Source organism: Acomys russatus, chromosome 20 (assembly GCF_903995435.1).
Source record: "Acomys russatus chromosome 20, mAcoRus1.1, whole genome shotgun sequence".
NCBI lineage: Eukaryota > Metazoa > Chordata > Mammalia > Rodentia > Muridae > Acomys > Acomys russatus.
This window is the reverse complement of record NC_067156.1, coordinates 48,429,021-48,451,295: the sequence shown is the minus strand read 5'-3', so window position 1 is coordinate 48,451,295 and position 22,275 is coordinate 48,429,021. Positions and strand designations below refer to the sequence as shown.

The 22,275-nt window shown below is 45.0% G+C and overlaps 1 protein-coding gene across 6 annotated transcripts in view; it reads left to right on the top strand.

The window, feature by feature from the left end:
• Positions 1-22,275, top strand: part of Ablim3 (actin binding LIM protein family member 3) — a 117,532-nt gene that overhangs the window by 22,898 nt on the left and 72,359 nt on the right. For all 6 annotated transcript variants that reach the window (XR_007832462.1, XR_007832461.1, XR_007832464.1 and 3 more), the window contains one exon: positions 17,483-17,620. Coding sequence is in view for 1 of the 6 variants with exons in the window: in XM_051163385.1 (XP_051019342.1) it covers positions 17,483-17,620 (138 nt within the window). In the remaining 5 variants the exon portion in view is untranslated. The remainder of the gene's footprint in view (positions 1-17,482; positions 17,621-22,275) is intronic.

Genomic DNA, 22,275 nt, shown 5'->3' with positions numbered 1-22,275 from the left:
ATTATAGGACACTTTCTAGTTCTAGGTGTCAATAGCATACCTACACGCAGCACAGTTTTGATAACCAAACATGTCTCCTGCTGGCATGGTAAATAACCCTGGCTGGGAGTTAAGTTGTCCCTAGTTGAGACGGCCACTCCAGTGAGGAATGCTCATGACTGAAATGGAGCAGGCGGCAGTGGAGAAGAGGCTGACCTGGAGAGAATTAGAGATCCATCTATCTGTATGCAGCTTGATGAAGGATAGACAACGAGGTAGAATGTGGCAAGGAATGACTTTTGTTTGCACAAATGACAGCAACACAAGCTGGCTGTGAGACCTCAAGGTCCTGAGTTTACAATGCATGACAGTAAGGAAAGACACCTTTGTCCTTCCCTCTGCCAGTGTAGCTACATGGGTTGTCCATCTTTGCCTGGTAAGAGATGTCTACAGTCCTGCACCCAAAATATTCTTCCTAAAGAAATGACAAGTTTATGGGTATAAGTCATTAGAAATCAGTTTAATACTGTGTCCCTTTAGCAAACCAACAGTGGTAGGTTCTCCCTTTGGACCTATAACCTGTCTAGACACAGGCTCTTAATGCATCCATCTCTCAAACTTCATCAGAGAAGTTTCCATTAGCAGTAGATGGAGATTAACACAGAGACCCACAACTGGTCAGGATACAAAGAACAAGAGACTGTGGCGTTCTCAGCCCTAAATGGGGCATCCATGTCTACAATCATCTACGTCTGCATTTGCATCCACATCTGCATCCGCATCTACATCACACACCTCTCTCCATCCAAGCCTAGGATTATTGCAGAAGAGGCAAAGGAAAGAGTGTAAGAGCCAGAGGCAGCAGATGAACGTAAAGAAATACTGTTCTTATCAGACACAACATACGAACTCACAGCAGTCGTGACAGCAGGCACAAGACATGCAAAAACTTGAAACAGACAAGAGAGAAGAGTTAGTCATGAAGTTTCACCCCTAGCTGAGGATCTATGGGTAATTGATAGCCCCTAAGAGAGGGAGAGTTGGTTTTCTTTAAGGATGTAGGTCAACCACACACCAGTGGAAGGCCACACGTCCAAGAATGTACAGGTAGCACAAACTGAATTCAATGGGCTTCTTGTTTCAGTGGGTTTTAAGGAGGATATACAATTGGCTAGGTATGGAATAAAGAAATAGATCTTAGAGGAGTTGGAGGAGGGAGTAAATATGCTCAAAATACAATGTATGAAGTTCTCAATGAATTAATAGAAATAATGTAAGACAGAAAAAGAAATTATAACTTTAAAGAAGGAAAGCCATCTGCCATGGCTGGGAGAATGAAGTGTGTGTTTAATCTAGCAACAGTGGGACAGTATTTCAATGCCAGTTGATTTTTTTCAAACATTCATGAAAGTTGGCAAACACACTGCAGAAATATACTTTGTAGTACCCAGGAGGAGGCTGGCACACTGTCTGATAAGGCTGTTTGTGTTCTCACTTTAGCTCTGAGGAATGTGTAGCTTTTCTTTCCAGTTACTGACCCAAGGGCTCTCATCCTTGGGTGAGCAAAGGGATGTCCAGAAGAGCTTGTTCAGAGTGTGACATCTGGGGTGGAACATTATTCCCAGCCCACCCTAGGGGTCTCTGAGTGTCTACTCAGAGCTGTTCTGACAAGCTTTCCCCAACCATTTAGATGCTCCCAGATCACAATCCCCTGGGTTCTGTATAGTGCTTGCAGCAACAGCCCTAGCTGGACTGGCCTTCACAATCTAGACATGTTTGCTTTGTATTACAGAAAACAAAAAGAGGGCCAGAGTAGATTCGTTGGAAGGTCCATCAGTATTATCAAGCATCCAGATGGTTTTCTGTCTGAAGTGGCTTGGAATTCAACATGAGCATACAACTCTGCCATTGCTGTAACAATACCCACTGGAGAAAACATTCCTAGGGCCCAGTTCTATTTACCCAACCTCCAAGAGATTTCTCTGGTGTCTCATTGGCCAGTAGTACATCATATGTCTTTGCCTAAAGCAACCCATTAACAGAGGAAGGAAACCATTAGGATCCATTTTCACCAGTCCTTCACACAAGATGAAAAGGGTTACCACCTTCCTTCTTTAAAAGTCATGGCTGCTCTGTGAAGGGTCCACTAAGAAAGAACCTCAGGAAGCAAAAGGGAGCAATGGATGCTGGGAAGGCAGCCCCTGGGTCTTCTTTCCTTCTTGTAGCACCTTCTCCATCCTTTCCTCACACTAGAGCCAGAGTCCTAGGCAGGCAGGAGTCAGGTCTATGCGAACCATCCTCATATCCTCAGTTAAGCTGTGGGTTTTGTTACATACATGTGCTCACCATGAAGTGGCCCCAGAGTGCATGTTCAACTTAAATTGGTGTCAAGTTGTAGTTTGTACGGAAAGCTAAGTATTAGGATATAGCTTAGCTGTCTCCAAGGAACAAAACCCCAACTTAAACTCACTTCTTCCTATGAAGGGAGAGGAGTAGTAGTATCTTATTTAGGGTTTTCTTGCTGTAACAAAAAGCAAGTTGTGGAGGAAAGGGTTTATTCAGCTTACAGTTTCATACTGTTGTTCGTCATCAAAAAAGCCAGGGCAGAAACTCAAGCCGGGCAGGAACCTGGAGGCAGGAGCTGATGCACAGGCCATAGAGAAGTGCTGCTCACTGGCTTGCTTCTCCTAGCTTGCTTCTGCTTTCTTATAGAAGCCAGGACCATCAGCACAGGGATGGCACTACCCACAATGGGCTGGGCCCTCCCCTATTGGTCACTAATTGAGAAAACACCCTACAACTGGATCTCATGGAGGCATTTCCTCAACAGAGGCTCCTTCGTCTCTGATGACTCTAGCTTGTGTCAGCTTGACACAAAACCAGCCAGTACAGGTAGAAATAACATATTGGTCTGTGTAATTAGAAAAACCAGATGCATGGTAGCTCTAGGCCCATGATGATCCACAGACTCAAATAAGGCACTTATAAGTCTGTTCACACTGAGGTCTAAGGCCATCTCCAAATGGAGACCAACCCCAGATGACACCAAATCCTCTACTGGCTCAGTAAGGTAGGTGCCTTTTCCAAGAGCTCCTACCAAAATAAAACATTAGGATGTTAGGCCATGTACCTGCCACTTGCCTAGAAGGGAATTGGCGTCCTCTGCATAGGCCAAGTCCAGACAACTTGGCCACCATGACCTGGGATAGTGTTAGTCCCACCCACACTCCGTAGAATGGCTTCTCTCTCATAGGAAAGAGATTTTATTGCCAGAAGAAGCTGAGAACAGATGCTGAACAGGCAAAACAACAGATGTCCGCTACACTTATGGGGGAAAAAGCTATTTGCAGGGCATTATACACAGGCTAGGCCACCACTGAGAGCCTTTTGCTCAAACACACAGAGGTTAAACACTTCCTCCTGCCCCTTCATATTGTAAAAATTGAAATTTGAAATGATTAATTGTTTCCCAGATTAAAATGGAAAATTTGGGCTGGGTGGTGAAGGCACATGCCTTTAAATCCAGAGGCAAGTGGACCTCTGCATTTGAGGCCAGCCTGATCTACAGAGTAAGTTCTAGGACATCCAAAACTACATAGAGAAATTCTGTCTTGAGGTGCAGGGGAGAAGGACAGTGTGGTAAAATCTTTCCATTTTCTCTCCATAAGTGACATCTAAAAGTTTTCTGTATCTTTCCTCTATTGTCATTGTTTTATTGTGTTTTTTTTCTTCATTTTCAAGGCTGCTTGTCATGTCTTGACATATTGGTCCCACCAACCTATTAATTACTATAAAAATGCCATCTCTTTCTGAGGGCCAGCAAGATGGCTCAGCCCTTTAAGCTTGGTGACCTGAGTTCAGTCCTTAGAACTTGAGCAAAAGTAGGAGAGAAGCAACTCTACAAGGTTGTCCTCTGGCCTTCACATGCTCTCAGTGATACCTGTGCATTGGTACACACATAAACACATACATACATACATACATACATACATACATACATACATACACACACACACACACACACACACACACACACACACATGGCGGGGGACTAAATATTTTAATACCGTTTCTCCATGACACTTTCCTCAGCTTTTGTCTTTCTCTCTCCTTCCCTTTACGGTTAGAAATAAGTAATAATCCCATCACTCTACATAAGTACAAAGTTCTACCTTAGCAGATACCTAGTTGGTGATGTGTTTTATTCAGTCATTCACATGACAAATACAAAGTGAGTGCCTGCTATATAGGTGCTAGATCAACAGTAGGAACAAAATCATCACCACCAGCATAGTCAACATCACCACCATAAAAACCATCACCATCATCACCATCACCACCATAAAAACCATCACCATCATCACCATAAAAACCATCATTATCATCACCATCACCACCATAAAAACCATCACCATCATCACCATCACCACCATAAAAACCATCACCATCATCACCATCACCACCATAAAAACCATCATTATCATCACCATCACCACCATAAAAACCATCAATATCATCATCATCACCACCACCACCATCAACACCACCACCACTGTTATCATATACCTTACTGTAGCCTGGAATGTCCTTCAGGGTAAAAAAGTGTGCTCATCCTTACAGTTCTTTGATGTATAACTTATAACAGTAGCATCATCGTTATAATTATTATGCCAAGCTTTTGTTGCCATGGACATACTGCTTTCTGATTCTTCCAGAAATCCTGGAGAGTAAATCTTGTTCATTCCATCCTCATAGAAGGAGAAACTAAGGCTCAGTGGCATGAGGCCTCTTGCTTACACCCATAGCCTGTGGGAGACAAAGCCTAGGTTTGAACCCTGGTCTGACAGGTTCTGTAGCCTAGTGTCTCCATGCCTGCACAGTGGAAAAGGGAACTGACTTCTGTTTTTCCTGTAAAAATTAAGGTTTGGATCCACTACCGTGCATGCAAAACATAGGCTTCAGACTTGGGGGTTTTGACTATTTTAATGAGGATAAATCTTTAAGGCCCCCCTCCTTATACCAGCTGTTCTCAACCACTGGCAGACATCCTTGAGGCTGTGATTAGTTGCAATTCCATAGATCTCTAATCCCAAAACCCTCATGAAGCTAGAGCTAACCCAGCTGTCACATAGGACAACGTAGAGTGAGGAAAACCGTCCACTTTTGTATTACCCAGGACAGCAGCTTAGTGGTCTATGGAGATATTGAGTGCTTGAATTGCCTAGTATAGCTCAGAACTGAATGTTGAATCTTAATAAATTCTCATTTAAACAGCTGCGTGACTGAAGGCTACCTACCACAAAAGACAGCATATAGCTAGGATCATCTTTCTCTCTCTCTAAACCTCCAACAACCTTCCTACAACAGATCTTGAAATAAATTCATTTGGTAGCAGACAGCATTTTAAATAAAGTAATGGCGTGATATGGAACAGAGAAGAAAGAGAAAATGTGAGTATGTTTTACATATGCTAGGTTTTCATAGTGACACCTTGTTTCACAGATTTGTATCCTCAGTCTTTGTGTAAAAGAAAAATCTTTCCAGTGGGTTGAAAAATATTTTTTCAAACATGGCCCAAAACCATGTTTGAAAACTGCTGCCTGCCACTGAGGAATGTCACTGAAACCTTGAGATGACAAGCTTATATAGGGCTTCCTTTTCCATCCTGGAGCTCTGCAAGACCTCAGTGCAGGAAGATCCTGGCCCTCTAGCTCCTACAGGCATGTGGACAGCATGCTGCTTGTCTCAGATAGTAATTGAAAGTGACTGTGGTCATTTGCCTGTATTAGATGCAGAGACCCAAAACAGTGGCCGACAGACAGCATCTAGTTTGTACAGACAGGTCCTCTTTGGGATTGCCATATGGCTTTTCATGACCACAGTCCCTGGAGCCCAGTACGGTTTTCTTTTTTTTTTTTTTTTTTTTTTTTTTTTTTTTCTACTTTGAGTATAGGCTCTTCCGTTTGGGACCCTTGGTTCGGTTTTGCCATTCCCACCGCTTGCCCCTAAAGGCACTGTATGTTGCAACCTGTACTTATCATACATTCGATTTTATAGACTCTGAAAGAAAGCTTGGAGACCCCAGAATGCAGCTACTAACTTTATAGGTAAGAAAACAAGAGCCCAGAAATGAGAAGGGAAACACTCAAACTTCCCCCAAAGGTTGACAGCAGCGAAGACAGAGGAATGATGGGGGTGGGGGAGGGGGAGAACAGATGAGGAAAGGAGAGGCTGGAGGAGGAGTTGGAAAGATGGTTGACACCCTCATAGTCTAGAGGAGGAGAGGCCTACAGCTACGCCAGGCTTCTATGGAGTAGGGAGGTGAGTTTCTAGTGAATTTCATGATGGTCTTTAGGGAAACACTGCAGGACTCCGAGCAGTTGGGCCAGTACAGTGAACACCAAAGAGCCTCAAGAAACCCCAACCATCTCAGCACAGAGAGTGGTCCCTTCAGTAAGTCCAAACATGTGCCCTGCCCTCAGATGAAACATCCCTGGCCCAGAACCCAGTATTCCCCTCAGTTCTGATACCACCGCCATGATGAGGACCATGGGTGACATCTTCCCTTCTCGGAGGCTCAAGGCGGTATGTGTAAAGACAGAAATAGGATGCCACAGGTTTCCTGGAGATCAGATTGGGGTGAACAGTGATCTATTTTGACTGCCATGGCTCTTAGTCCATCTACCTGGCTTCTCAACTAGGATCTCAACCCAGAGCCTTTGAGTGCCTCCAGTTCCACAGAGAGGCTGATCATGGCTGAGGCGGGGAAAAAAAAAAAAAAAAAAAAAAGGCAGCTGGGGCAAACAGTGATCTGTAAGACCTTAAACACAAACAGCAAAATACCCAAATAAAACATGTGTAGGAGACATGGCCAAACCACACAACAGCTAATCCAGCGAAATTCCCTGAATAGCAACCAGGACAGAATATATTTGCATTTGGCGGTGTGTGGGGAGCTTAGAAACCTCTGGGTATTTCTAGAACATTAGATGTTTTCCAGAGTCCCTCTAATGAGAAAACCGTTGAATCCTGGGGAATCGATTGGCTAGCTGATATTCCGGGTGTTTCCCTGCAGTGTGAGGGAGCCTGACGGCCTGCCAGGGTCTCAGGAAGCAAACATTGTCTAAATATTGAACCCTCTGGCTCAGAGGTCCAGGCGACTGAGTCACTCAGAGCACCAGGACAATTGCCAATTCCTGAGGGCCCCCATTTTCCAACATGGTTTTCAGGGCCCCAGACAAAACCCAAGTGCTCTTTCTCAGATAAGCTGTGAAGCAATTCTGGAAAGGGGTGCCAGGCTGCCGTGAGGGACCCTCTCTCTCCTTGTTAAGAATGCTCAGGCACGTTCCTCATGACTCAGCAAGGAGATGAGCAATTTCCCTTCTTTTCGGGGTGCTCTGGGCAGGAGATAGCGCTGAGAACACCAGACCAAAGAGAAAGGACAAAAGAGAAAAGGGGGGGCTGTCCTGGGCAGACTGATGCCTGGCACACTCAGCCCCAGGCTTTATCTGGGCGGTGACTTCGGTTACATTAATCATCCCCTGTGGGCCTTGGACGTCCCGCGGTGTCTGTCTCGTAGGATTGTTGTGAGAATTAAATGAAATGATGACCACGAAGCACTTAGCACAGTTTGGGCACATGGTAATTGCACAATTAGCGTTAGCCACTTTTGGATAAAAATGTTTCTAACTGGCTGTCTGTGAAGGTGGTGAGGGATAAGAGAGCTGGTGTTGACTAATGTGTGTCCACTCCAAAATGGGGCGTGGGGGTTCCCAAGGCTGGTAGAGACCTAGTCCAGTCTCCCTTCCCCCACCCAACCTCCTTGTCTGGTTCTAGCCATTCCAACACAGCCTTGGATAGCAAGTCGACAAACAAAAAACAAAACAAAACCCATAACTGAGATGGCTGAATAACATTTTTTGGAGCATTGATGGCTCCTTTCCTTCACCAGCCCACTCGGCGCCTTTCCTCTATTCAATGAACAAGGCCTCAGGGTCAGGAAGGGCAGCAGAAAGAAGAGATGACAGAAGTTTCCTGGCTTTGGAATTTCCAAGGCCTGTGCCTTCAGAAGAACAGGAGGGCCTTAGTGCAAATTCAAATGTTCAGCACGAAGCGTGCATTAGGGAGGACAGAAAGGGATCCTATCCCAGAGCTAACGGGATTATCCCTCTGCCTAGGGGAAGGGAAGAGCCTCCCCGGGCAAGAAAGGAAAAGACACATCTAAACCGAGTCCTTAGAAAGAGGCCCAGTGACAGACCTTTGGATAAAACCCATGTCCACAGGCGCAGGCAAAAGCAGACAGGGTGGGAGGGGAGGCAGGAAGGGGCAAAGTGACTCAAACAGGGTTTCCACTTACCGCAAAAGAGAGACAGATATATATAGAAATCAGCCTAATTCAAGTAGAGCCAAGGGGAATTATTAAAAATCAATGCGTCCCTGAGCGTGTGGTGGCTCCTTGTGCCTCCTCCTTCTTCATGAGGCTTATACCATGAAGCCCATTTCTGGTTGAGCCCTTGTCCTTCTGCTGTAGCTGTCTTGTGGCAGAGGCTGTCAGACACAGGCGGCCTGTCTGGCCAAGAACCTGCTGCTCTGACATATGTACCGACAACACTCTCTGGAAGAAGACAGCCATGACTGTGAAGTGTGCTGGTGAGCCTGGCAGCAGGCTGCGGAGGACGTTTCTGTTGCCTAGCGGCCGCACGTCTAATAATCTATGCTCTCAACCTACTGACGTGGGAAACTGTGGTCAGGCCAGGCCCATCTGTGGGGGGACCGAGGCAACTGAGAAGACTCCATCCTGCTATAGCTGCCCAGAACCTACCTCTCTTGAGGACCAGTATGCGCACCTGCTAAGCTCCCTCTGCCTGTGCCAGGGAAACTGCTCAGGGCTGATGTGCCCTGGCCTGAGAATAGCTATTATGGCTTCTTCATCCTCTGCTAAGGGTGCTGAATTGCATGAGTCCTACACGTATCCTAGGATTCTCCAATCATCATTTCTTTTCCAAATGACTTTTTGGAAAATACATGGCCACTGTTAGAGGAAGTTAGAGGCTCTTTTAGCTGTCCAGACCCAGTGCTCCGCCAGAAAAACCTCTGCCAGCAGACCACCGCTGTGGTGAGAGCATCTCAGAGTCAGACTAGCTAGCTTTGGGCTCTGACTCTGCCCTTTATTAACTATATGACCTTGAGCAAGGAGCCTCCTTCTCTGGGTCTCGGTTTCCTCATCCATAAAGTGAGTGGGGAGAGTGGTGGTGTCCTCTGAGTGAAGGACAGTCACTGGGAGGACACGTGCAGCTGGTTGAGCATGCTTCCTGACAGAGAGACAAAGCTTCGGAGTTTTGTCTATTGCCTTTGCAAACTTGACATCTGTGTTCACACTTCCTGCTTTGCTCTGGGCTTCTGAATCTGGGAAGCTGACCCTGGCCACCTACGTAACAGCCCAGTGGACCTCCGGGTGTGCCGACTCTGGTCCAGTTGGTCTAAAACTGAGATCCTTGTGCTCTGAGGCAAGCCTCTAGGGTGTGCACATTTTGACAAATGCCTCTCCTCCAGGCCTCAGCTTACTCATTTGTTCAGTGGTTTCATGAATAAGTTCCGTCATTCTGTTATTCATCAAATGGGAAGGAAACGGCAGCATAGTGAGACGAGCCTGTACTGCACTGCCGCTGAGAGTCAACTGGTAGACAACAGCATGCTCTCAGCCCTCGTGGGGCACCCAAGCCAGCGCAGCTGGATGACCTCCCAGCCCCTTTCTGCTCCCAAGGCCTTATTTCAATGAGCACTGTTATCTTGACAGAGACATGACCCTCCCAGGTTACCATGAGCAGCCAATCACTCACTTATTCTAGATAAGCACACACTACAAACGCCCTGGAAACATCAGATGTGCTCAAAACACACAGGACCATCACGAGCAGATCTTGTCTCGTTCTCACAGGAGGAAGCCCCCAATCCGTACATTCCTCTGCAGTCCCCAAAAAGGAAAAGTCTGCCCAAGATGGTGAGTGGTCTGCAACCAACAGCTTTATGGTGACAGCCACCAGGGAGAGAGAGAAAGGAACCTTTGCTGGATTTGTCCAGCAGTGGGCTTGAGAACTGTCTGAGCCAGGTGCAGTGGCTAGCTGGTGGGGGTAAATTCAGAAAAAAAATTTTTTACAATGAGTTCGAGGTAAGGATATGTGATTTCAGAAGGCCTTTAAGATTAGTTAATGTGGAGGCTGGAGAGCTAGCTCAGTGGTTAAGATCACTGGCTATTCATCCAAAGGTCATGAGTTCATTTCCCAGCAACCACATGGTGGCTCACAACCATCTGTAATGAGATCTGATGCCCTCTGCTATCTGATGCTCTCTTCTGTCATGCAGGCATGCATGCAATAGAGTGCTCATATACATAAATAAAGGCATCTTTAAAAAAAGATTAGTTATTGCTTTTTGAGCCTAAGTTATTTTGTCAAAGAGCACCCTGAACACAAATTCAGTTACCTTAACTGGGCTGAGTTATGCCCACTCTAAAGATAGGGACATTGAGGGCTCAGTTTTGCAACTCGCTGAGTCACACAGCCATCAAGTTACAACCTATACTCCAAAGTCCACCCTTCTCCCAATGCCAGAAACCATATTCGCCATGTGCTTTTTCTACTCCCGTGCAGAGACTAGTGTCTCTATGGTCTCACCTTGGAAGCTAAATCATGCCAACAGGACTATTTCAACTCTGAAAGCAAACCCACCAATCCACTGTGAGTTACCAGATGCATTCCTATGCAAAATGCTCCTTGACCTTTCACACAGCCACTCCGTACCTACGAAGTGCCAGGATCCACACGTGGGTACTTAGCTAGCACTTGAGAACACACTCAGGATACTTTGGGTTCTAATGAAGTCAGCAAGCTATGCAGTGGCAGCTGCTGCACCCTGCACCCTGCCTAGGTGTGCATTTCTATGGGCCCCAGGCCATTGCCAGCTCATTGCAGAATCAGTGGGTTCTCTGCGTGATGTTTCACCTTGCAACCAGAAACGCTGCTGTTTTTATTACACTTCTAGCCAATTATTCAAGCTGTTAGACTGTCTCCAAGTCAGTTTTGTTGCTCTTTTAATTATACTCCAGCATCCCATACTCTCCACTTTTTAAAAGACTGTTCTAAAGACACTCTATTTAAAATATGGGAACATTTTCCTCTCCAAGGTCAAGCGACCCTTGGGGAGAAGGAAGAGAAGATTGCACAGGTGGCTCATGGGTAGGAAGAACATAACTTCTCAGTTGTAATGCTTATGGGGGAAACTGTACCATTATCTGCTTTTAAGGAGACTAATAAATCTGGCAGCATAAAACAGAGTCTAGTTTAAATGTAGGGCCATTTAGTAGAGAGGATAGAGTGTGGAAGAAGAGAAACTCAGAAGCGGACCACAAAGGCAAAACCGTTTGTTGATTACAGTGAGACTCGTAAATCTTGTTGTCTAAGATGCTTGGTGGCCAAGAACAGAGCTGAGGCTGAAGAAGTCACGGTTCATCCAAAACTTAGAAAAGTAGGTACCAGCAAAGAGGGGAACAAACCCCAGGTCAACACCAGCCCTCTCAGAGAAAGGTCCATGAAGGTGTAGAAAGATAGCCAGGGAGGAAACACAAGTGCAGAATCAGGTGCCGGATCAGGCTCACTGAAAACAAATGCTGGGGAGGATGGAGGAGGATGGAGGAGGGTGGGGGAGGGTGGGGGAGGATGGAGGAGGATGGGGGCGGGTGGGGGAGGATAAGGGAGGATGGGGGAGGATAAGGGAGGATGGAGGAGGATGGGGGAGGATGGAGGAGGATGGGGGAGGATGGGGGAGGATGGGGAGGATGGAGGAGGATGGGGAAGGATGGGGGAGGGGGGCTCATACACACTTGAGCAGAATGTGAATGTGTGCTGCCACTATACAGATCAGTATGGAGGTTCCTCAAGAGCTAAAATTAGAACTGTCATATGATCCATCCAGCCATACCTCTCATCAGTCTATACTTGGAGGGACCTAAGTAGGCGTACAACAGACATGTCTGCACACCATTGTTCATGAAATAACCGTTCATTCGAGCCAAGTTAAAGACTGTATATGCTCACTAGAGCCAACAGATTAATGGAGTAAATGGCTAATGGACAATGGATAAATAAATAAATAATATTAGTGGATAAAGAAATTGTGATATGTATATATACAAAATTAAGGGGTTTTTTTCAGCCATAAAATAAAAGTAAATTATGTTACTTGCATATGTACGTGTGTCCCTCAGTACATGGAGGCCAGAAGAAGGCATCAGATCTTATGGGATTGGAGCTAGAGATGGTGGTGCACCAGCTGGTGGTTGTTAGAAATGGAACTCTGGTCTTCTGGAAGAGCAGCGAGTGCTCTTAACCACTGAGCCATCCCTCAAGCCCAAGAAAACCAGAGCATCCTACGCAGCTTAGGACCTTTTGTTTTAAGATCAAATTCAGGATATGTAAGTGTGTATATAATTGGTCCCAACTACATTTTTTTGTTTGTTTGTTTTTTCGAGACAGGGTTACTCTGTGTAGCCTTGGCTGTCCTGGACTCACATTGTAGATCAGGCTGGCCTTGAACTCACAGGGATCCACCTGCCTCTGCCTCCAGAGTGCTGGGATTAAAGGTGTGCACCACCACCACCCAGCCCAATTATAAATTTTTAATACACCTTTAGAACATGAAGGGAATTACAAAAATGAATAATTTGGGCCAGGAGTGGCAATGCATACCTTTAATCCCAGCATTCAGGAGACAGAGTCAAGAGGATCTCTTCGGGCTCTAAATTAAGCTCAGGGCTACATAGAGAGACTCTGTCTCATAAAAAAATAAAAAAAAAAAAAAAAGAATTTATGTCAAAGTTGGCATCTGTGATATAATTTACACATGTTGTTTTTGTGTTGCCAGAACTCAACCTGTCTTAATTTCTTTTCCTCTGCCTGATGCTGTATTTCTGAAACTGTTACTTGCACTGTCCAATATGGTAGCCACTAGCCACATATGGCTACTTATATGTAAGCATATGTTAATTAAAGTTAAGTTTAACTCAGAATTCAGTTTCTCAGTCATGCTAGCCACATTTCAAATGTGCAACAGCTACATATGGCTGGGGACTAGCATACTGGACAATGCTGATATAGCCTGTTTCTGTACGCCGGGCTTGGACTGCTAGATAGCCCTTGCTAAGGGCTGACAACAGAAATGACTCTCACCAAAATAATTCTAAAAGAAGCCAGAGGTTCCCTGAAAGCACCTTGAGAACATATGATGTAATCTATATGCCTACACTTGGCAATGCCCAGTCATATCACAAGTAAACAGAGTTACTGTCCCATGAGGCTTGTCACACCCTTAAATGCTGCTCTCAAGGACAGGTTCCTTACACAAGAGGCGGTTTGGAAATCAGTATGCAAATCATCTTGGAAATCTGAAAGACCTTTACTCATAAGATAAATGTGATAAGCTCTGTGACTGAATCTCACTATTTTATAGGTTTAAAAAGGTGGGGAGGGGGGCCAGAAACCAGGAGAAAATCAACTGTCAAATCTCAGCATTTGGGGTGTGGGACAAAGCTTGCTAGGCATATGCAAAGCCCCAGGTTCTGTCTGCTAGCATCACAATTAAAACCAAAATCCAAACAGATCAGTATTCACGGTAGTTATACAGACTAGTGGAGAGATGGGGCACACGCTTCCCACACGTCCCCCATACACCACACACACACACACACACACACACACACACACACACACACAAAGTTAGGTCAATTTCCTAATCTAATTAAGCCAAAAATACAAAATCTCACGGGAAACAAGATAGCTGCCAGAGCAAGGGTACACATGGCCTATCTCAGCCCAACCTCCCTGACCCCAGAGGTCTTGTTGACCCTGTCAGGTTATAAAAACCAGGCATGGTGGCACACACCTTTAATCCCAGGACTCTGGAAGCAGAGCCAGGCATATCTCTGTAAGTTCAAGGTTAGACTCATCTACACAGCAAGTTCCAGGACAGCCAAGGCTGTTATCACAAAGAAACCCTGTCACAAAGTAGGGGATACCTGTAAGATCAAATCACACCATGCTTTTATAATCAACCTCCATAACTGGACATGAAGGTGCACGCCTATGATGCCAGAACTTGGGGAGGCAGAGGCAGGTGGATCTCTGTGAGTTTGAGGTCAGCCTGGTCTACAAAGCCAGTCCGGGGTAGTCAAGGCTACACAGAGACAGCCTGTCTCCCAAAAACAACAACAACAACAACAACAACAAAGAATTCATCCTTCATCAGCAACCTGGAAGAGTGCTCAGAGGGATGCACAGATTTTTTTGTTAATGATCTACTGATAAACACTCCTCTGCACAGCATCCTTATCCTCAAGGCCTGTTTTCCTCATCTACACCCTCTACTTTTATCTCTTTCTTCTGTCAGTCTCAAAAACTGAATTCTGATGGAGGGTTACGTCCGCAATTCCACTTCCCTAAATCAGAAAAAAAAAAAAATTAAACTGACCTTAAGTGGTGGTTCTTGAACTATAAGACAGATTGAACAAAAGCCACAGATGAACGCGTGCGCTGCAGCGCGGGTGGGAAACTGAGAGCCTTCCAAGCCCTCCTCGCTGGTGCGGATGGCTGTACTACTTGTTCTTATTTCACGTTCAGGCTCACAGCTTGGCTTCCCTTGGCAGTGGTATATCACCACGCTGCTCATATGAGCAGGATTTATGTTTTCTCACAAGCCAGAGATGAGAAGTGAGTGTAATATTTTCCAGGGGACTCTGAGCAGAAACTAGAAAAAGGAGAAAAATGGACTGAGCTCCAGAGAACGTTGTTGTGAAACATTCTAGGTGAAGAGAATGGAAGCATAATGGCCATGATTCCAGCCAACATTTCCAGGATGCACACGTACCCGTGCACACCCGCATGTGTGTGTGCACGCACACGCATGGGCATGCACACATGCATGCACATGCTCACGCACACACATAGCCACACATGCACGTGTGCACACGCACAGGCACACACATACTCTCAAGCACACACACACATGGGCATGCACATACACAGACACATACACAGACACACATGCACACACACCCCTGGGTGCATGCATGGATGCACACAGAGGCCGGAAGAGGCTATGAGAGCCTCTGCAGCTGGAGTGACAGGAGATTGTGAGCTGCCTGGCATGTGAAGCAAGCGCTCCTACTCGTGTCCACTGAGTCATTTCTCAGCCGCTTGCAAGTCAGTTAATGCACTTTTCCATGTTAACTCATTCAAATGAGTTAATTTTTTTTTTTAACCTGGCTAATGGATGCATTTCTTTTATTTCTCTTTTCTGTCTTTAAGACAGAAAAGTAAGCCAGGCGTGGTGGCGCACACCTTTAATCTCAGCATTCAGGAGGCAGAGGCAGGCAGATCTCTGTGAGTTCGAGGCCAGCCTGGTCTACAAAGCAAGTCCAGGACAGCCAAGGCTCCACAGAGAAACCCTGTCCTGGGGAGGGGGGAAGACAGAAAAGGAAAAGATGAGTATTGGAGAAAGAGAGACTTGTGTTGCGTTAACAAAAAGTCTTGGGGGCCATGACAATGAAGGCTTGTTCTTGCTCATGTGGGATACTTAACGCTCAGACCAGGCTCCAACATTCTGACACCATCTCGATCCCCTTCGCTCATAGGGAGGCGAAGAGAAAGACAGCATGCAGATCGAATGCTGCCTCCTTGAGGGAAGGAGCACACACAGTTTCCATTCACACTCCATTGCCAAATAAGTCACCATGTGCACTCTTTCATGTGCCTAGAAGGCGTTCAAATGCCAGTGAACAGACTACAACTACACTAGGTGGAGGCCCTCCAGAGGATGTGCTCTCTGCATCCTTCTGTAGTTCAAGGTTGCTAACAACCCATGAAGGCCGCATGCATTAAGTGGTATTTTCAGGACAAGAGTGAGCCTTCTAACAGAGTATGGGCAGATAGTTTTTAACTGTGTCTCCAACTTTGAGTGGAAATAAAGGAACATAATAATGTTCTGTCGAAGGCTAATATAAAGCTAACTAAAGAGAAATTGGATTCTTCAAAGACGTTACTCCATCGGGTTGGATCCGATGATAGCTATTAATATCATTTCAACCCTGGGGTTTCCGGGTGTAGACAGATATCTATTATTCAATTCCAAGTGACCAGATTTCAGGGTGGTTAAACCAGCTACATCTCAGGGAAAGTCTGATTTCTAAAGTAACCATGTGCAGGTCTCAACAGGAGGTTGATCGTGATTAGATCTCCTCAGGACTGCCCAGTGCTGACCATAGCACTTTGCACAAGTATGTTGTATAAAACTTCTGAAGTATTGTTACAGTCATTTCAGAAATTATCGGAAATTCTGCCTCCATTCAAAGTCGAAATTGATTTAACACTTTCTTTGTGGAACTCAAGTCAACAATTCAGGCAGCAGCTTTTAAAACCAGACATCCTAACATAGCACAACCCAAAGATGCATTTATGTGCTTACTTACATGCTAAAGGCTGACATTTGGAAGGTAGCAGGAGTCTTTGTTTTCCATAATTATACTATTGTGTTTCTGTGAGAGGAGAAACCGTTGTAGATCAGTAAAAACCACTGCAGATCAGAACATACAGGGCTCTCAGATCTGAGCCAAGGTGTCTGAGGCACCATTCACCGGCAGTGCCTAGGACAGTGGCATGTATGGTGCCCGTAGTGTCTTCAAAACCAAGGCTGAGGTCAAGTCCCTCAGTGCAACACAAGCGAGCAGTGCCTGGAACACTTATATTCACAACACATTTGATTTTGGAATAATTATTTTTTGCTGCATGTTCAGAAATCTTTTACTGTTGCCAGGTTTTTTTTTTTTTTTTTTTCCTTTTCTTTTTCTTTTTTTTTTGGCAACCTTCCCTGACTTTATATGAGGCTTTGACCCATCCATGGTTTAAAGAGCTAGGCTGTACAGTAGCAATGAAAGTATAGTATAGGAAACATAAAATAAATAGCAATCATTTGTCATCATGGTCAAACGTTCTGTACTATATATGATAGTATGTGCTATCTGAGACTCACAGTATGGTGGGTTTGTTTACAAGCCCCGAAGCATCATTGTGGCCAGAGCATCATCGGGCAATAGGGCCTTTCCAGCTGGTGCCAAGGGTCCCTATCATTATCTGGCCTTGGCCCCGACCATATACAGCACATGACTGTACACTGCTTCCTCTTTCGTTTCCTTCATTCAGCTATTTGGCCTCTATTGTTACAAGGAAAGGCTATATGCAACACCTGAGTCTTCGCCTATTGTAGGAGGCTAATAGACTCATCTCAGACCGCCCACCCCTCCCCATGCAGTGCCAAGCCTGGCATATACAATGTGCTAAGAACTTTTGTTTGGTGGCGGAGGGGGGGGGGGTGGGAGGATAATTTCTACCCTTCCGACTTTTTTATTCTTCTAGTCAAATCTTTGTCTTTTTTTTTTTTTTTTTTTTTTTTTTTACAGTTCCTTACCAGCAGAGTCCGTACAGTCCCCGGGGCAGCTCCAATGTCATCCACTGCTACCGCTGCGGAGACACCTGCAAAGGGGAGGTGGTCCGTGTCCATAACAACCACTTCCACATCAGATGTTTCACTTGTCAAGGTAGGAGGCCACCTCTCAGCTCCCTTCTCAGATTCTTGGCTGTCCCCTGCCAGCATATGCCTACAGACAGGAAGAACAAGCTGTAAAGATAGTGTCAAGGCCAGCACACTCTTCTGAGAATTCTCCCTTAGGCAGTGGAGATCCCAGGGGAAGGTTCTAGTGAGATTAGAGATAGATGGACGGACAGATGGATGGATGGATGGATGGATGGATGTCGGGGGAAGAGGGGTCCTAGCCTCTTCAAAGAAACAGGGGCTGGCCAGGAGGAAAGGACAATCAACTCTTAAGGTTAACATCTACAGCTGAAAAGACTGCTGCTCATGACTACCAATCAATTGGAGAGTGAATGAGAGTATAAGCTCTCCTGGGTAAACCCAGCGTGGCTTTGAGACGTGCAGCCATTCTGCGACAGTATGGAAGTTCTCATAAAGCTGAGTTTAATGGAAGGAAAAGTCTGCCTAGACTTCCGTGAGGGTTGTCATTTGGAAACAGATGTTCTGGTTGCTACAGCTTACCCACATAGAGCTGACTCACAGTGTCCTACATCCTACGCCCAGCCTTAGCTCATAGTTCCCAAACAGAAAGGAGCACCACAGCAGGAAGGGAGAGGGACTCAGCTGAACAAGAGTCCTGTCGCCCACAAACTGCGCTTCACACCAGGGTCCTGACAAACACCTCTCCTGCTGCACCTCCCATCTCTGCCTCCAGGCGAGGCTGTCAGACTCACAGAGCAGCCATTCTAGTTGAAGCACTGCTTGTGAACTTGACCTAAGCACGTGTGACTTGCACCTGTTGAGCCTAGGCTGACGGTCTCCAAGTCTGACGTGTACATTCTATTCCCTGTGACTGACTGCACTTGAGGTGTTTGTAACCACGACAAGTTGTGTCACAGCTCCTCAGATTGAACTTCATCTGTGAAACGACTCCCACCTGTGTCATGATATTGACACTTCCTCTTTGATCCATTCTAGTCTGTCAATGTTTTTCTTAAATCATGGTTCCCAAAATATATCACAGTTCTCACGAGCCGACAAATACAGCAAGCACTACATTTCTGTCAATGGGACTCGTGATGAATTGATTTCTTAAGGACCCAATTCTTACCGTTTGCTTATATTGAATTTATGGTCAATGGAAACTTCCAGATCTCTTCTTATCAATATTCACCTCGGTCTCATGTATCTGAGACTGGCTTCCCTTGCCATGGAGAAAAATCCTAAATCCTTTTCTTTATGCTCCAACCGGGCTTTGCAATATGAATTTCATGCTCTCGAATTTGTTTATAGAAACATATATAGGATATATAAAATTTAACTTGTATGGTTTAAATTTTATATTCATATTCAGAATTGGAAACTCTGAATATAATATTTAGAATAGTGCAGTGGAGCTATACAAGTGTTTTGGTGAGTGGCTATTTTTACATCTCAGAAAGTGGAGCAGGACAGGAAATAAAAACAATGAAGATGTCGTAAGGTAGGGATGTGTCGTGTGGCTCTGCAACTGACTCTCTGAGTGTTAGCTGTTGCCTTTTGTTCACAACAAAATAAACCCGTGGACTCATGCCCGCACATGGCTCCTCACTCCCGGGCCTGGCCTCCTTCATGTGACAGTGTCAGCTCTCCAAGCACAGCAAGAGGACACTCGCCAATGATTAAGACCTTTAACACCTCAGTTTGGCCCACACTTGTTAATGCCCTATTGACAAAACAAGCCAATAGCCAACCTGGATTCAAGCTCCTGGAGAAACTGTGCCTCTTGTGGGGAAATCTGAAGCCTCAGATCTCAGGGATGTAAATGCAAAGAAGGGAATAATTTGGCCATGTTGATAGTCACCATGAGGAGGTTACAGAGTCTCCTTTGATGGGGATTTTAAGGAAGAAAATAGACCATTATTTTTTTTCTGAATATTTCTAGGTCAGATACTCAGAGGTAAAACAAATGACAGGATTTGGGTTTCCTTCACTAACAAGGAAGGAGATTTGTTGCCTTCAATAGGTGCTTCGTTTAAAATTCTGAAATGTCTGTGCATGCCTGTTTACAACTCTTTTGACAGGCTGTACTGTGCCACGATGAAAAAAAGGAATCTGCAGAGATCAGAAACAACCAGAGAGCTGGTGGTGGAGCAGCCAGGGCCAGATTTTATCCTGTGCAAAGGCTTGGAGACAAAAGTTTTTATCTTCATGCCTAGGTGGATCATGGAGAAAAATAGACTGTGCTAGAGCCATCAAAGTTGGCATATAACAGGGGACCACATAGCATGGCCCTGCAAGGTGCTACTTGAAGCTGCACAGGGGAGGGGCATGGGCCAAAAATAGATTGAATGTTAAATGAAAAATATATCATAATGGAAAAAAATCTAAACAACCAAAAAAAATCTCACAAACAGTTGTTGAGTGGCCGATCATCTAGGAGGAGATTTCTGATTCCAGGCCAAAAGCAAAAAAAAAAAAAAAAAAAAACCAACTACAAAAATAAAACAAAACAAAATTCCAAATGTGGAGGGCGGAGGCAGAGGGTCATCCTCAGCTACAGTAAGACTGGGGCTAGCCTCGGGTACGTAAGTCCTCTCAGAAAAGAACAATGAAAGCTGAGAGCAAGCACATGCAGATTAGGAAATCAGACATGGCACTGCCAGGTCTACGGGACACCTTCCTATAGACTCAGGAATCCTTGGAGATTGGTCCATTGTCTGACATACCATTTCCACCTTGATACCTAGATGCCGAGCCTCCTTAATGATTTCAGGGAGCCAGGAGGGATGGTTGTCCCAAGAAGACTCACTTGGCCCTACTCTCCAGCCCCAGTAAAAGCAACTGTGCTTGCTGACCAGAGAGGAGGTTTCCTTGGGTGGAGGGAGGGGTCCCTGCTTCTCCATCTTTGTTGTGGGCACTGGTAGTACAACCAGAGGCTGAGTCTGGTAGGGTAAGATGAGGGCTCAAGGGTGCACGTTGTCTAGTAGGGCAAGGCTGGACAGGTTGAGATAGGGCGCATGCTCAGCGGTGGTGCCCTTCTGCTTGTACCTGTACCCTTAGGACCAGGTCTTGACTTACTTCTCCAGGTTGAGGAGTTGGGTGGCCAGGATCTTGCAAGCCTCCTGGTCAGGATAGGGGTCCACTTCGAGGTGTTTCTTCAGCCCCTGGTGCTGCCCCCGATGGTATGTAGGAGGGCAGGGAATGCCAAGGTGCTTCCATCTTGACTGTAGCTCAGTTCAGATCACTTCAAGTGCTTTCCAGAGTCAGAGATTTGAAACAAAGTTTCACGCTTGACAAATAGAAAACAAAAAACAAAAAAAAAAAAAACAAATAATAATCCGTTCAGAAGGAAAGCAGCCTTATTCCAGACCTCAGAGAATTAACAGAGCAAAATGAATAACTCAGAGGCAAACATATAAATCATAGAGGAGGTGTCAGAAACGATAGAGAGTAGAGTACACATTAAAATACACAGCATCTAATAACTGTATAATAAAACCCTGCAGGAAGATATAAAAGAAGCAGCCTACATACGTCAGAGCGAAACCTCAGATCATCAAAGATAAAGAGATAATCTCAAATGTAACCAGAAAGAAAAGACAGATCATCTGCATACGAATGGCAAATAGGCTGACAGTCGACACTTTAATAGCAACAAACAAGCCAGAAAACAGTAGGATGCTCTTTCATGTACTGGAGAGAGAGAAAAATACTTGTAAAAGTAGGAGAGTAGGATTATGTAATCAGCAAAGCCATTTTTCTAGAGTAAAGGCTCTAGAGCTGTAACGCTGTAACTTACTGGCCAAAGGCTATGTCCCTGTAAGATAAAGAACAAGATGGGAACTTCTGATCTCAACATTTCTACTCAATGATATACTGGGTTAAGCATGAAAACTAAGTAAAAAATACACAAGCTGAGAAGAAAGGATGAAAATAGTTCCCATTCCAGATAACATGATCTCACGTACAGCCAAACCTATGGAATGCATGAGAAATCTATTAGAACTGATAAGCAGAGTGTTTCATATGTAACACAAGATCAATATTCCAAAAGCATTGTGTATGTATGCACTGGCAATGAACTATCTGAAAATAAATTTGAGAAGCTAGAGAAGGAGTAGCTCAGTGGTAGAGCATTTGCCTAGCATACACAAGGTCCTGGGTTCAGTTCCCAGCACTGTTAAAAATAAAACCGAGGAAACAATTCCAGAGGCTGCTGAGATGGCTCAGTGTGGGTAAGAGCACTTGCCCACAAACCTTGCCAGACTGAGTTCAATCCCAGGAACCCACATGGTGGAAAGAGAGAACTGATTCCCACAAGTTGTCCTCTGACCTTCACACATGCGCTACATCATGCACAGACACACACACACACACACACACACACACATACACACACACACAAAATAAACAGATGGATAAATAAAGTTTAAAATGTTTACTTACAATAGTAAACATATACAAATAAATATAGTAAAACATAAGAATTATAGTGATGCCAGGTGTGATGATGCCAGGTGTGGTGACATATGCCTTTAATCCCAGTACATGGGAGGCAGAGGCAGGCTTATGGCCAACCTGGTCTACAGAGTGAATTCCAGGACAACCAGGGCTCTGTAAAACAGAGAAATCTTGTTTCAAAAAACAAAAAATAAATAAATAAATAAATAAATAAATAAA